This window comes from Anomaloglossus baeobatrachus, chromosome 7 (genome assembly GCF_048569485.1).
Source record: "Anomaloglossus baeobatrachus isolate aAnoBae1 chromosome 7, aAnoBae1.hap1, whole genome shotgun sequence".
Classification (NCBI taxonomy): domain Eukaryota; kingdom Metazoa; phylum Chordata; class Amphibia; order Anura; family Aromobatidae; genus Anomaloglossus; species Anomaloglossus baeobatrachus.
The window spans coordinates 250,402,026-250,416,788 of NC_134359.1; the positions used below are offsets into that span (position 1 = coordinate 250,402,026).

A 14,763-nucleotide genomic window follows, 5' to 3' on the forward strand; every position below is an offset into this window, starting at 1 on the left:
CTGTTTCTGGACTCTATTTCTTATTGTTTGTGTGCCGCAAGAGAACTAAAACGGAGTCCGTCCTGTGAGTGGTTTGGTGACGGGGAGGTGAGGGGTTAACTGCCAAGGTGTGCTGAGCCCTGTTCTTCCACTGACTGCCACAACTACACGCTGCCTGCCACGTGCCTACCACCACATGTGCGCCATGCTACAATGATGACATCCCACCAAGATGAGTAATCAAATGAAGAACAGAGAGTGCTGAGAGGTAAGGAGATTAACATGTCTCCTGTCTGGCGTCTGAGACTGCTGCAGACAATCAATTACCACTGATTGGCTTCAGCCTTCACTATTTTGTCGGCTTGGACGTCTGCTCTAGAGGAACACTTGATGAGCCAATGAAGGTAAAGAAGGAAGATAGAACCCAAAGTGCGTTGATGGATTTTTTTTCTTTTCGCTCCGAGTTGGATTTCTTTACGCATCAAAACGGATTTGAACAATTATTAAACTATTACTTCCTTCAGATGATTTATACACCTTTCAACCAAATAAATGATCCATCAAAAGAGTATGTGGAGCTTAAAGGGACTCTGCCATGTTGATGATGGAATCTGATCTGAAGGCTGGATGTAGTAGAGCAGGAGGAGCTGATCAGATTGATATAAATTTTGCGGGAAATGTTTTTTTTAAAAAAACTATTATTTTATTCTTTGTTTGTATGACTATGAGTCCAGTGGGTGCTGCTATTCAGTGACAGGACCGCCCACTGGACTCTTATAAATACACACATCAGGGATTTCAATGAATAAAATACAAGGTATACTGAATCCTTTCCTATAAACCTATGTATCATTCTGCTCAGATTCTCCTTCTCTATACCGTGCTCCTTACAGATAGGACTGCATGTTCAACGTGACAGATTCCCTTTAAGTACTTGTATCTTATCTCACAAGCAGGCAGGATATCAAGTGCATTCTCACAATCTGCTTAAGGGTATGTGCGCACGTTGCTTTTTACCTGCTTTTTACCTGCTTTTTTGCTGCTTTTTCTTCTGCGCTGTTTAATGCCAAAATGGATGTGTTCTTCTATTCAAGCAAAGTCTATGGGAATTTGGGTTTCTTGTTCACACTATGTTGTTCAAAATGCTGCCTTTTTGTGGCAGAACTTTGGTCAAAAACTCAGCTTTGCAGTGCAAAACCCAAATGGCAAAAACAATTGACATGTTGCTTCTTTGAAAAGCTGAGTTTTTGACCAAAGTTCTGCCTCAAAAAGGCAGCATTTTGAACAACATAGTGTGAACAAGAAACCCAAATTCCCATAGACTTTGCTTGAATAGAAGAACACATCCATTTTGGCATTAAACAGCGCAGAAAAAAAAGCAGGTAAAAAGCAGGTAAAAAGCAACGTGCGCACATACCCTAATGTTGTTTGTTTGCTTGGGTGATGGAACATGTTGCATTGAGTGAAATCTCCATTGACCTTTTTACATATACACTCCTGTCGCCCCACTATACATTAATAGCGGATCTGCATTCATCTTCTGAAAGCATGCCCGCTACTAAACACTAGAACATTATCCTCAAAGAGAGTACTAAGCTTAAAGAGATACTAAAAGGTTTGCTTGCTCGTTGATATGCTATAAATAGTGAAGGAGAAAATAATAAATTACCAGCCTACAAACAAAAAAAAAAAAAGTCTAAGGATCAAACTGCCCAAACGTTGCTTTATATCATTCATACACAACATGATGGACGCATCTTCAAAACTGAGATGACCGACCTCAAATTCTACAAGGGCTGCGCTCAGGTTCTTGTCCAGCTCGTTTAGCTTTTCAACATTATTCTTCATCTCGTCCATGGTCATTGTCTCCCGCTTCTTAAAGGTCTCGATTTCAGACTTGTAGCCATTCAGCAGTTTCTCAAAATCTGTGCGTCTAAAGAAAAAAGGTATAGTGTGTCATATCAGTTCATGGATTCATTATGAAATACAAAGAGACTTTAAAAAGAAAAAAAAAAAAAATCAATAACAAAAAACAACACACTAGGTATAAAAACAAACGGGCAAGGAAACAACATAGAGTTGCAGATCTGCAGCCTGAGCCTGATTTTGAACTAATGATGTTAAGGTTGCGATCACCACTCCCAGCCGCATGTACTCACCTCGGAGATCCACTCTCGCAGCTCTACCTGTCACCAAGGTGTCCCGGCAGCTCCTCTTGTTACCCTGGTGTCCCGGCAGCTCCTCCGGTCTCCCTGGTGTCCCCTCAGCTCCTCTTGTCACTCTGGTGAGCCGTCAGCTCCTTCTGTCAATCTGGTGTCCGAGCAGCTTCTCCTGTCACCCTGGTGTTTCGTCAGCTCCTTCTGTCAATATGGTGTCCCAGCAGCTCCTCCTGTCTTCCTGATGTCCCCTCAGCTCCTCCTGTCACCCTGGTGTCCCCTCAGCTCCTCCTGTCACCCTGGTGTCCCCTCAGCTCCTCCTGTCACCCTGGTGTCCCCTCAGCTCCTCCTGTCACCCTGGTGTCCCGTCAGCTCCTTCTGTCAATCTGGTGTCCCAGCAGCTTCTCCTGACACCCTGATGTCCTGGACGCTCCTTCTGTCAATCTGCTGTCCCGTCAGCTCCTCCTGTTACCCTGGTGTCTCATCAGTTCCTCCTGTCACCCTAGTGTCCCAGCAGCTCCTCCTGTCACCACTCTGTGACACTTTCCACAGTTCAGTATCACTTTGTAGTCCCCAACAAAATGGCTCTGCACTGTGATCCTAAATGTAATTCTCCCTTATCCTTTTCCAAATGCCAGAAGAGAAGGGGGAGGAATGACATTAGACACATGAGAGCAGATTCTGCCCACTTTTATTGCAGTTGTAATGTGAGCTAGTTGTACACTAGGTTTCAAGCCAAATTTGAGCAACTGCTCCCTCTAGTGTTTAAAAGTGGAACAAGTCAAACTTTAAATTATTTTTCATATTTTACGCCATCAAAAACAAATGATAATATTTAAACTGAACGTTAAACCATTAATGCTTTACATTTTTCAGTTCTTTAAATTATTTTTTTTTAATGGCACCTTCCTTTTAAGGTGGGGTGATAAACACTGCGGGGAAGTGACTGTAGGGCCATCCTCCTGTGACCTCGTGTTTGAGACTCACCTTAAACAAAATGTTACTGGAAGTAATGTAAAAAACAGATATAGAGATTAGCTGCATAGGGAGAACAGTAGGGTATTGTCTAATAAAGCGAACTACAAGAGCTTTTAAGGGTTAAAGATAGATATTTATAAAGGGCATTGAAGGTATCGGACCACCCCTTTAAGCAACTAGGTACACTATCACCACAGAGCGCTGTAGTTAATGTATTACAGATTCTTTCATCTCTGGGTATTACAGACTTGGCCCTTTCTTGGATCTCTTCATACCTAACAGACCGTATATTCAGTGTCTCCCACTCTCACACCACTTCCTCATCTCGCCACCCAAACTGTTTGTGTCCCCCAAGATTCTGTTCTTGTTCTTCTGGGCCATCTATCTCATAGAGTCCCACATCTTTCAGTATCATCTCGATGCTGATGATAAGCAGATCTACCTCTCTGGACCCGGCATCTCCTCCCTAATAACCAAAATCCCACAATGTCTGTCTGCTATTTCATCTTTCTTCTCTGTTGGCTTCCTAAAGCTTAACATGGACAAAACTGAATTCATTATCTTTCCTCCTCCTCTCTCAACCCCTTCACAAGCCTATCCATCAAAGTTGATGGCTGCTCACTCTACTCAGTCTCGCAAGCTCATTGCCTTGGCGTAACCTTCGACTCTGCTCTCTCCTTCAAGTTGCACATCCAAGCCCTCTTCACCTCCTGCTGACTACAACTCAAAAATATCTCCTGGATTAGTGCATTCCATAACCAAGAAACAGCAAAAATACTAGTGCATGCCCTCATCATCTCCCACCTAGACTACTGCAACCCCCTGCTCTGTGGCCTGCCTTCCAACACTCTTGCGCCCCTCCAATCTATCCTAAACTTTCTGGCCTGATTAATCCACGTCTCCCCTCACTATTCCCTGGCCTCTCCTCTCTGCATATCCCTCCACTGGCTTCCCATCGCCCAACGACTCCAGTTCAAAACACTAACCATAACATAGAAAGCCATCCACAACCTGTCTCCGCCATACATCTGTGACCTAGTCTCCCAGTACCTACCTGGTGGTACCTACCTGCACGCAACCTCAGATCTTCACAAGACCGCCTTCTCTTTTCCCCTCTTATCTCCTCTTCCCACAATCACATACAAGATTTATCCCACGCATCCCCCATACTCTGGAACGCTGAACCCCAGCCTCAGACTCTACCCTACTGTGGAAACCTTCAAAAGGAACCTGAAGACCCACCTCTTCCGACAAGCCTACAACCTGCAATAACTCTCAGACCAGTACACCAGTGCGCAACCAGCTCTGTCCTCACCTACTGTATCCTCACCCATCCCCTGTAGACTGTGAGCCCTCGCGAGCAGGGTTCTCTCTCCTTCTGTACCAGTCTGTTTTTGTATTGTTCATGATTGTTGCACTTGTTTTTATGTACACCTTTTTCACTTGTAAAGCGTCATGGAATAAAAGGCGCTATAATAATAAATAATAATAATAATAATAATTACAGTACATTTTGTGGTATTCTGTCCTACTCCCATTCTGGGTACTTGTATTGGTACAAGGTTAAAGCTATCTAGGAATTCATGGAAATATAGGTCTTCACAGGCTGAGGTGATGATCAATTAGCCATACAGATATCATTATTGGTTAATAAAGATCAGTAATGCACGAGTGATTTCTGATTATCCCCCTGTAAAGAGGCTCTACAGAGGAGCGCGATCCATAGATGGCCAGGCAATGTCACGCTTCCATTACCAGACATTGAGATATATATTTCTATTGAATTATTTTCTTGTTATATTCTATACTAAATTTAAAGGGAACCGGTCAGAAGGTTTTTACCAATGAAACAACAGAAATTGCCGTATAAGATTCTAGTACGATAAAAATGAGGCCTATTGTTTAGTAATCTGATGTCCTAGCGCTGAGAAATCACACTTTGGAGCCTTATTCAAATTAGGGTGTATTGAGGCACACAGATCACATCTGCACCACGCCTTATTGCACTTCCTGGCTAGTCTGCATGTGACTGGTGTACTTACTTTATAAATCTATGACATAGTGGCTGTATAATCCAAAACTGCACGTGCAGTGGCTGTTGACTGGGGAGAACATCACCACAAAGTTGCTTTGAAAGACGCCTGAATAGAGGGAGAAGTACGGAGTCGAGTACGGGAACTCCTGGTGATGAACGCACACACGTGGGAAAAAGGGCCCCAGAGCAGAAATCTATTTAGTGGAGCTGCTTAATCCTGCCGGTGGGGTGGACAAGAAGTCCCACACCAACCATACAGAACCCGCAGCATCAACAGCAACGAGGGGGCCCATAAGGAGGATCGAGCCTGGAGCCATCTTACCATTGGTCCACGCTGTCAGCAAACGGGTCAGAAAGGGGAGAACGGCAGCAGCGACTTCCCTGGACGCATCCCACGATACACTTCAAGTCAGGGGTGATTCGAAACAAAGATGCAGGAAGGCGAGTCAGCAGTCATCCTTATCTCAGCCTGAGCCTGATTGAAGTCAACCTGACTTACCTGTGGCCAGGAGATTCCCAACACGTGAAGTCCCTGAAGACCCGGAGGCGACCTGAAGGTTATGGGGCTCCACATCCTGGCGTCACAAACAGGATCAGGACTAGACCTGTTCAGACAGGTGATCATGTGCTTTGGCGGTCCGTTTGAAAAATTTGAAGCGCCGCCATGTTGCCACCAAAGAAAGCGCGCCAAGAAACAACAGCAGCCCGCGCTAGAAGAAGTTGCCGCCCATGAAGGGGTGTGGCGAGAGAATGCTGAGCCCGCGAGCGAAGAGGATGAGGGCGGATCTGTCCCGAGACGGCGGGAAGCCAGGAGTCTGCTGCAAGAAACGAAACTGAGTAGATGTAGAGAGAACCTGGTGAGCAGCGACACAAAAAGAATGGCATCCGCGCGCTGTGAACCAGAACCAGGCTCTGCTGCCTGGTGGGACTGGGAGCTCGCCCAGTTCTGCGACCGTCTGCAAGCGAGAATAATGCAGCAGGTGATGGAAGGGTGCTCAGAACTCCGGGAGATGGCTCCAGCGGTTCGGGCCTACGAGTGGTGCACCGCGCGACAAGTGCCACGCCGGGAGATGACCACCCAGACCCCGATGTTGATGTCTTTGGGTGAGTCCCACGCTGCCCCTGCCTGCCCGGGTACGCTGACCCTGCCGGCGCAGTCACCGTAAGCGACTCCTGCAGCGATGCCCGCTGAAGTCCATGCTGCGATGCCCGCGGTTCCTGCTGAGACGCCCAGTGCAGCCCCGCTACATCCGGCCAGACCAGAGCAGGCCACAGCAGCGTCCCGTCCGGCCAGACCAGACCAGGCTGCAACGCCGTCTACTCCAGCCTGCAAAGCAGAGGCAGCCACCGTGCCCCAGCCACCGACCAAAGAACCGGGTCCTGCGTCCCTGCCGGGAGAAGACCCAGAATTCCTGCGGCTCAAAGAGGAGCTGAGCGCACGTCTCTCCAAAGACCTGGTGGACAGATATATAGTCCCCAGGCAGTCACCTGGACCCGGAGAGGTCCCAGCAACTTCTGCGGCTAAAGAAAGCCCACCGCCCTTGCCTTCTGATGAACGCCTATCCCCAGCGCTGCTAACGGAGCAACCAGAGGAGTGCTCAAGATCACTAAGGAGGAGGAGAGGCCTGGAGGCTGCAGTGCCAATTCCTGAACAGCCGGAGAAGATGCAGCACCCTTGGGAAGCAAGGGAGGCCCGGAGGTTGTGCTGTTGCCCTACTCCCGCTGGGAAGAGTTTCCGACACCCCCGGCCGAAAAGAGCTGACAATCTTGATGCCCAGCCTGCATGTGACCTGGGAGCCTGCAGACAGCGAGGTGGCAGTAATGCGGAGGCCAGCCAGCAGAGTACGGCGCCGCACGAGAGCGAGACCACCCCCTGTGCAGCCTGTTCCAGACAGGCAGAAGGAAGAAGTGACAGCCCGAGATCTGCAGGAAAAACAGTCCCTCAGGAAAGCCCAGCACCAGGTTAGAGGTCCTCTCTACCGCGGAGTGGTTGAGGAATTCAACCTGAAAACTGGCTATGGCTTTATAGTGGCGCCTGGCATCAAGGAGGGAATTTTTGTAAGTCGAAGAGATGTCCGGTTCCATCTACCCAGAGGACACCCTGGTCATGATCTACACAAGGGAAACCTAGTAGAGTTTACCAGACACCAAGGCGAATGAGGCTGGTATGCACTGGACGTAGTGCCATGCCCAAGGAGCTCCAGCTACAGCCCAGCAGCTTCCACCAAGTCCCCACAGCAAGAAAAACACCCACAACAAGAAACAGACACAGAACAAGATAAAGACACAGAACAAGATAAAGATACAGCAAGCACTACAGAGGAAGACACAGAAACCTCCAGGTGTCAAAGCCCTACAGGCAAGAGCCCTGGTTATGCAAGGAGAAAGTCCATGTAAAGTAAAGAGTACAGCAAAGTTAAAGTTACCAGTTCTGCAACGTTGAAGAAAAGTTCAAGAGAATGTGCCCACAAGAACTATTGTGAGAACCCTTTGAAAAATTCTTTGCACCTTATTTGTGCATTTATACTAAGGACCATAGGCTATGAATTGCCTATAGCCACAAACTCTCGCAGTGTTTATAGTTACCTCAAGAGGTACCCACACCAGAGCACGCCTGTTTATGGGGTCTGGCCTGCCTACGACAAGGGAGCACGCCTGTTTATGGGGCCTGGCTCTCCACCACAAAGAAGAGGGTACCGTGTCTGAAGTGACCGAGAACGCCGCCTCTACATCATGCCAGAAGTGGCCGAAGACGCGGCTTAACTGAGGAGGGGCTTACCCTTAACCACCAGCCCAAGAAAAAGAAGATCAGAGGGTTTTGGTTGGGTTAATGGACTTGTGGGTGGAGGGTGGTGAAAAGTGGTACCTGGGGTGTTGTACAGTGTTTTATACTGTTTTATGATGTTTTATGCATTCAAACCTTTTTGTCTTTACAGCCCGAGGACGTGCTGTTGGTAACTAAGGGGGAATGTGGCGCCCCTGACGTGGTCAGGCGCCACTGTTGTGAATGTTAGTTATGTTTTGGCTGCTGGGAGGCTCCCTCTGGTGGCCAGGAATGGTTTGGACTTGGACCAGGTGTGTTGTGCAGAGGGTGTTTCCTTTGCTAACTCTCTGCTTATTTAAGTCCTGGTCTGATTGCAGGCTGTTGCCGGATGTCAGTTGTTCTTTGTATCTCCAGCCTGCTTAATCCTGCTTTACACCACATCTACTCCAGATAGGTGCTTGCTCTTTATTTATTGTCTGGTTTTTTGCTTATCTGGGTTTGTCATTTGTTGTGGTTGGTTTCAGTTTATTTCCTTCCAGGGATTTTCCCCCTCAGTGGATTGTTGAGGAACTCCCTGCAGTTCTGTGTGGAGTATAGCTCCTTTGGGTCCATGTGTTTGTGGCTTGTTGAATTTGTTATAATTCTTGTTTTCTGTTCATTGGTATGACAAGGGCACCTGGTATAGGACGGAGTTCAGATCGAGCGATCTGAGGGCCTTTTTGTACTATCAGGAAGTTGGTATTTTGCAGGGTTTTTCTCTGGCCACCATCAGTCCCTTTCCTGTCCTTTCCTATTTTAGTCAGCGGGGGCCTCACCTTTTGCTAATCCTGTCATCTATCTGTGTATTGTGTTTTTCGAAATATCACCGCAGTCTTTGAATGTGGGGGGCTTGCTATTCTTGTCTATTTTCTGAGGCAGATAGTTATTCATCTTTCCTACCTTTAGGATAGTTAGTTCTCCGGCTGGGTTCGCGGTGCACAGGATGTTAGTTCACTCCTCGGCTACTTCTAGTTGTGATGGTTAGTAAGGGGATGGCGGCCAGATTAGTTGCCAATGCTCTTGTCATCTTTTGCCAATGATTTGTGGTGGTCTTCCATGGTTCCGGATCATAACACGCCACTGAGTATTGCACCCACATCTGGGTCAGTACAAACAGGTATTTCCAAAGGCTGACTAGGGTGTGGACACACAACACGAAGTATCCAGGACACACACACAGCTTAGAGGGGACCCCTGGGCAGACCCAGGGAGGGGGTGTGGCCCTCGCATCCCAGCTAGTGGTGGGTAGTGGGACTGGAGACAGGGAGTTGTGCAGTGGCAGTCAGAGGAGTAGGAGTGGAGCATCCGAGTCTGGAGGTGTAGAGCAGGACACTGTCAAACCCTGCACATGCAGTGGCTGTTGACGGGGGAGAACATCACCACAAAGTTGCTTTGAAAGACGCCTGAATAGAGGGAGAAGTACGGAGTCGAGTACGGGAACTCCTGGTGATGAACGCACACACGGGGTACAGGAACCCAGAGCAGAAATCTATTTAGTGGAGCTGCTTAATCCTGCCGGTGGGGTGGACAAGAAGCCCCACACCAACCATACAGAACCCGCAGCATCAACAGCAACGAGGCTGCCCATAAGGAGGATCGAGCCTGGAGCCATCTTATCCTTGGTCCACGCTGTCAGCAAACGGGTTAGAAAGGGGAGATCGGCAGCAGCGACTTCCCTGGATGCATCCCACGATACACTTCAAGTCAGGGGTGATCCGAAACAAAGGCACAGGAAGGCGAGTCAGCAGTCATCCTTATCTCAGCCTGAGGGAAACCTGGTTCCACCTGGTTCAGCATAGCATCGCCTGGGTATCTCCCATCTACCACCAGAAAAGTGAGTAAAAAACCCTGAAAGACATTGCTGTTTGTGTGTGAGTTCTTCTGCGACCTGTGGTACTACACACTTACACCCAAGCCCCTGGGGCCAGCCTCACTCTCGGGAGGCCATAACACCAGACTGTATTACCATCAGCCCCAGAAGCTCTTTAAACTGCAGTGGCGGTCGCCCCAGACCGCAATTACCGAGAGTGGCGTCACGATTCCCATTGAAGTCAATCTGACTTACCTGTGGCCAGGAGATTCCCAACAAGTGAAGTCCCTGAAGACCCGGAGGCGACCTGAAGATTATGGGGCTCCACATGTACATGGTGGTACTGATATGGCGGTGCAGGCAGTGACTCCTGTGATAAGATGTAACTAAAAGGTTTTGCTATTTATGCAGTAAAAATGTCACAATGTGACTGTAGGATAGTGAGGGACACGGGCTCCTATACTGTCCCCCACAGTGGAGTACCCTAGGCTATTCCAGTCCTCTGGAGTACCTCTGATGGTGGAGATGAAGTAGTCTCATACCTTAATATTCTCCTGACCAGAACTAAATTATCTCCTCCCAGGGAAGGAAAGGGCAGGAGTGTGATGGAAACACAGATAAAGACAGACAGGGAAACATCAAAACTTAGACACACTGAAAAATCACAGGAACAAGCACTAAGAAACTAAGGAGAAAAGCAAGAGAAGTAAGGCAGCAACAAAAGGGCAATGAGTGTTAACACCAGAACTGCTTACAGCAATGAAATACTACAACCACCAGAAAGTCTGGATCAAAACACTTCACCAGACCAGTATAGAGAAGCTATAGCTGGCATTAAAGGAAGTGCCCAATTAGCATATATAGGAAGAAGGTGAATGTCACTGGCTCTCCTACAGAATGTGATCAAAGGAGACTAGCAAGCAGCCCAGCAGAGATTAACTGTTACTACCCTGACTATGTACTACAAGTCCATGGGTCAATGCCAGAGTCTGCCTTAGCTGAACACAGACATCAGAGAAGTTAGCAAGCAGAGTGCCAGAATCCGTAGTCTTCACCGATCCGGACACCGCCAGGACAGTCGTCGATGTTTGTAAAAACCTCATGACAAAAAATACGCTGAAACATAATACAGAAGTAGCTGCATCAACCTCATGCCCATAGGTCTGCATATGAGCTGTATACACAAAATGGCAGAATGCCTTTAACGATGACTGAAACTTTTTTTTTGTTAATTTAGATTTACTGAAGCCAAACAAAGACGAAAGAAATCGTCCGCCTTCTCCCCAACTTTATCTCATTACTATAGTCTTATTTGACAAAGTACGGAGCACCGCTGTGCCTGGTTTACAGCTCGTTCTTACAGTACATTCTCGTCTCCTTTCCTACTCCGCCAACTGTACCATATTAATCACGAGACCCCTAGGGTTCACAAATACAGGTACAGAGTAGAAAAGTAATTGATGCAATTCTTTTTCTGGACAAATACCAAGGTTTTGCTTTCAATTACTTGTCTGTACTATCGCTCAGTTATTCAACCAGTAAAAATAATACAATCCCGTAGATTGCTGGCAGGAAGGCTTCAGAGTTACAGACACTGAAGAGGCGACTATTCACAATGGGATTCCTTGACATATCACTGTTAACAAGTGTGGTATAAGAGTTGGAGGAATAGTCTGTTGTTTCTCATCGTCCCTACCCCATGCAGCGCATCCGGCCTATATTATCTGGAATACTTCTCACAACAGAATGTCTATTTCTTTTTTTTTTTTTAAATTGTGAAAAGTTTATTCAGAGGGTCATTTATTATTCAACCCCTCAAACCACCAGAATTCTGTTTGGTTCCCCTAATGTATTAAGAAGTATTTCAGGCACAAAGAACAATGAGCTTCACATGTTTGGTTTAATTATCTCTTTTTCCAGCCTTTTCTGACTAATTAATCATACTTGGTCAACATGGGAAAGACAAAGGAGCATTCCAAGGCCATCAGAGACAAGATCGTGGAGGGTCACAAGGCTGGCAAGGGGTACAAAACCCTTTCCAAGGAGTTGGGCCTACCTGTCTCCACTGTTGGGAGCATCATCCGGATGTGGAAGGCTTATGGAACTACTGTTAGCCTTCCACGGCCTGGACAGCCTTTGAAAGTTTCCACCCGTGCCGAGGCCAGGCTTGTCCGAAGAGTCAAGGCTAACCCAAGGACAACAAGGAAGGAGCTCCGGGAAGATCTCATGGCAGTGGGGACATTGGTTTCAGTCAATACCATAAGTAATGTACTCCACCGCAATGGTCTCCGTTCCAGACGAGCCCGTAAGGTACCTTTACTTTCAAAGCGTCATGTCAAGGCTCGTCTACAGTTTGCTCATGATCACTTGGAGGACTCTGAGACAGACTGGTTCAAGGTTCTCTGGTCTGATGAGACCAAGATCGAGATCTTTGGTGCCAACCACACACGTGACGTTTGGAGACTGGATGGCACTGCATACGACCCCAAGAATACCATCCCTACAGTCAAGCATGGTGGTAGCAGCATCATGCTGTGGGGTTTCTCAGCCAAGTGGCCTGGCCATCTGGTCCGCATCCATGGGAAGATGGATAGCACGGCCTACCTGGAAATTTTGGCCAAGAACCTCCGCTCCTCCATCAAGGATCTTAAGATGGGTCGTCATTTCATCTTCCAACAAGACAACGACCCAAAGCACACAGCCAAGAAAACCAAGGCCTGGTTCAAGAGGGAAAAAATCAAGGTGTTGCAGTGGCCTAGTCAGTCTCCTGACCTTAACCCAATTGAAAACTTGTGGAAGGAGCTCAAGATTAAAGTCCATATGAGACACCCAAAGAACCTAGATAACTTGGAGAAGATCTGCATGGAGGAGTGGGCCAAGATAACTCCAGAGACCTGATCAGGTCTTATAAAAGACGATTATTAGCTGTAATTGCAAACAAGGGTTATTCCACAAAATATTAAACCTAGGGGTTGAATAATAATTGACCCACACTTTTATATTGAAAATTTCTTAAAATTTAACTGAGCAACATAACTTGTTGGTTTGTAAGATTCATGCATCTGTTAATAAATCCTGCTCTGGTTTGAAGTTTGCAGGCTCTAACTTATTTGCATCTTATCAAACCTGCTAAATCTGCAGGGGGTTGAAGACTACTTGTAGGCACTGTATATACAGACACAATTAAATACTCTGAACTGTTGTGGAAGGTTAAGAAAATGAGTCCTCGACTAAAATATATTTACTGTCAGTTATTATTAGGGTATTGCTCACTAGCACCTCAACCCCCTTTTCTTATTAGGGCAGAGTGCACACCAATTTCTTTATACTAAGTTATTATTAGGGGGCAATATATTCTTCCCGACCTTGGTCCTACGCAATATAATATCTCAATCTAGGGCACTGAAGATACAACCAATTCCATAGCAGGTTACATGGGCGTACCCAGTGAGGGGCAGGGGGGGGCAGCTGCCCCCCACCCCCCTAGAAGCAGGGGCACGCACCTATTATGACTTGTCTCTATCAGGTAGCGGGTGCGTCAGGCAGCGCGGGTGGTGAGGAGAGGACAGGGCAGCATGGTGCATCGGCACCCGCCACACACTAATACCGCAGGGCAGGCTGAACGCTGCTCCCGCAGCCGCTCCTAGTAGGAGCTGTAAAATCCCATCCTCAGTGCTTGCCGGCCGCTCTGCACTGCAAATCAGCACAGCGAGGACTGGACTGGAGTGATGACATTGACATCATCACTCTGCGCCCCGTTGTGTCGAGTCCTGCAGTGCAGAGCGGCCGGCACAGTCACAAGCTGGGGAGACTGCTGGGAGGCTGAGCTGCTGCCACAAGTAAAAAAAAATGTAAAGATTAAATCAGACAGTCTGGGGGTCTGGGGAGCTGTTGTATATGAAGGGGGGGCTGAATATGGGAGCCCTATTTGGGGCCTTATGTGAGATACAGCCCCCCATAGAGCTCCTATTATGTGAGCCCTATGGAGGGGCTGTATATGATATGGGAGTGCTATGGGTGGACTGTATATTATATGGGAGCCCTATGGGGGGCTGTATACAGTATGTGTTTATGGGGGGGCTCTAGGACCCGGAAGCACCATATGACCGGTGACGTTGCCCGGTCACATGGTGCTGTTTAAGGTCCTGCTCCAGGTCCTGCGCTGCATAAATGCAGAAATACGCAGCATGTGAACGCACCTTTTTCTTTAAAACAACTAATCGTTCAAATTTATTCCAGTTATAATTTATTAGTTTGCCTTCTTATTTACATTGAGAAGACATCGAGGCTGCCTAAATGGATATAAGAAACTGGTTCCAAAAAGGTAAGTTAAGTAATTTCTGTAGGAAATGAAATTGAGAGGAAGCGACCCAGCCTAGAGACATTCAACCATAAATTCCATGTTATCCAATAGGTCTATAATAGTGATCACTGATGAGCGAGTGTAATCATTACTATTCGCTATTCGCATTATTCGTTATTCGGCCAGTATTGCTGGTGCTCGTGAGTGATGTGTCCATCAATATGGATCTGACACAATTTGACAGCTCCTTCACTACATAAAGTGAGCTGGGCACTAAAAGGTGTTTTATATAGTAGAAATGTGAAAATTTCCACTCTCCTGCGCTGTCCCGGAACGACGCGTTTTATGACCGGATGTGTGTAGGCGGAGCCTATCACTAATTGAAAATCGGGACTGGATTGAAACAAAAGTTTTGAACAAGTTTCTGCAAAAACTACAAGACCGCTATAAATTGCAACTCACCACTTCTGATTCATTTTCATGGAAAGTATAAGGTGGGGGCTCATAGCAAAGATTGTAGGGTTGTCAGCTTCTTGTGCTGGGTGTTGCACCCCACCAATCAGATATGGATGATGTATCCAAACAATAGTTTCATGCAGTGACTACTGGGGTTCACCCAGGTATAACAGAACCCCCGGTGAGTGTCGTAACACACAGGGCACACCGGAAACACAATACGGGTGCTAGGGAGAGGGGAGC

The 14,763-nt window shown here is 47.2% G+C and overlaps 1 protein-coding gene across 1 annotated transcript in view; it reads right to left on the bottom strand.

Annotated features, from left to right (window-relative positions):
• DNAH3 (dynein axonemal heavy chain 3) overlaps positions 1 to 14,763 on the bottom strand; it is a 594,186-nt gene that overhangs the window by 439,273 nt on the left and 140,150 nt on the right. The window contains exon 16 of the mRNA XM_075319752.1: positions 1,759 to 1,912. Within this exon, the coding sequence (XP_075175867.1) occupies positions 1,759 to 1,912 (154 nt within the window). The remainder of the gene's footprint in view (positions 1 to 1,758; positions 1,913 to 14,763) is intronic.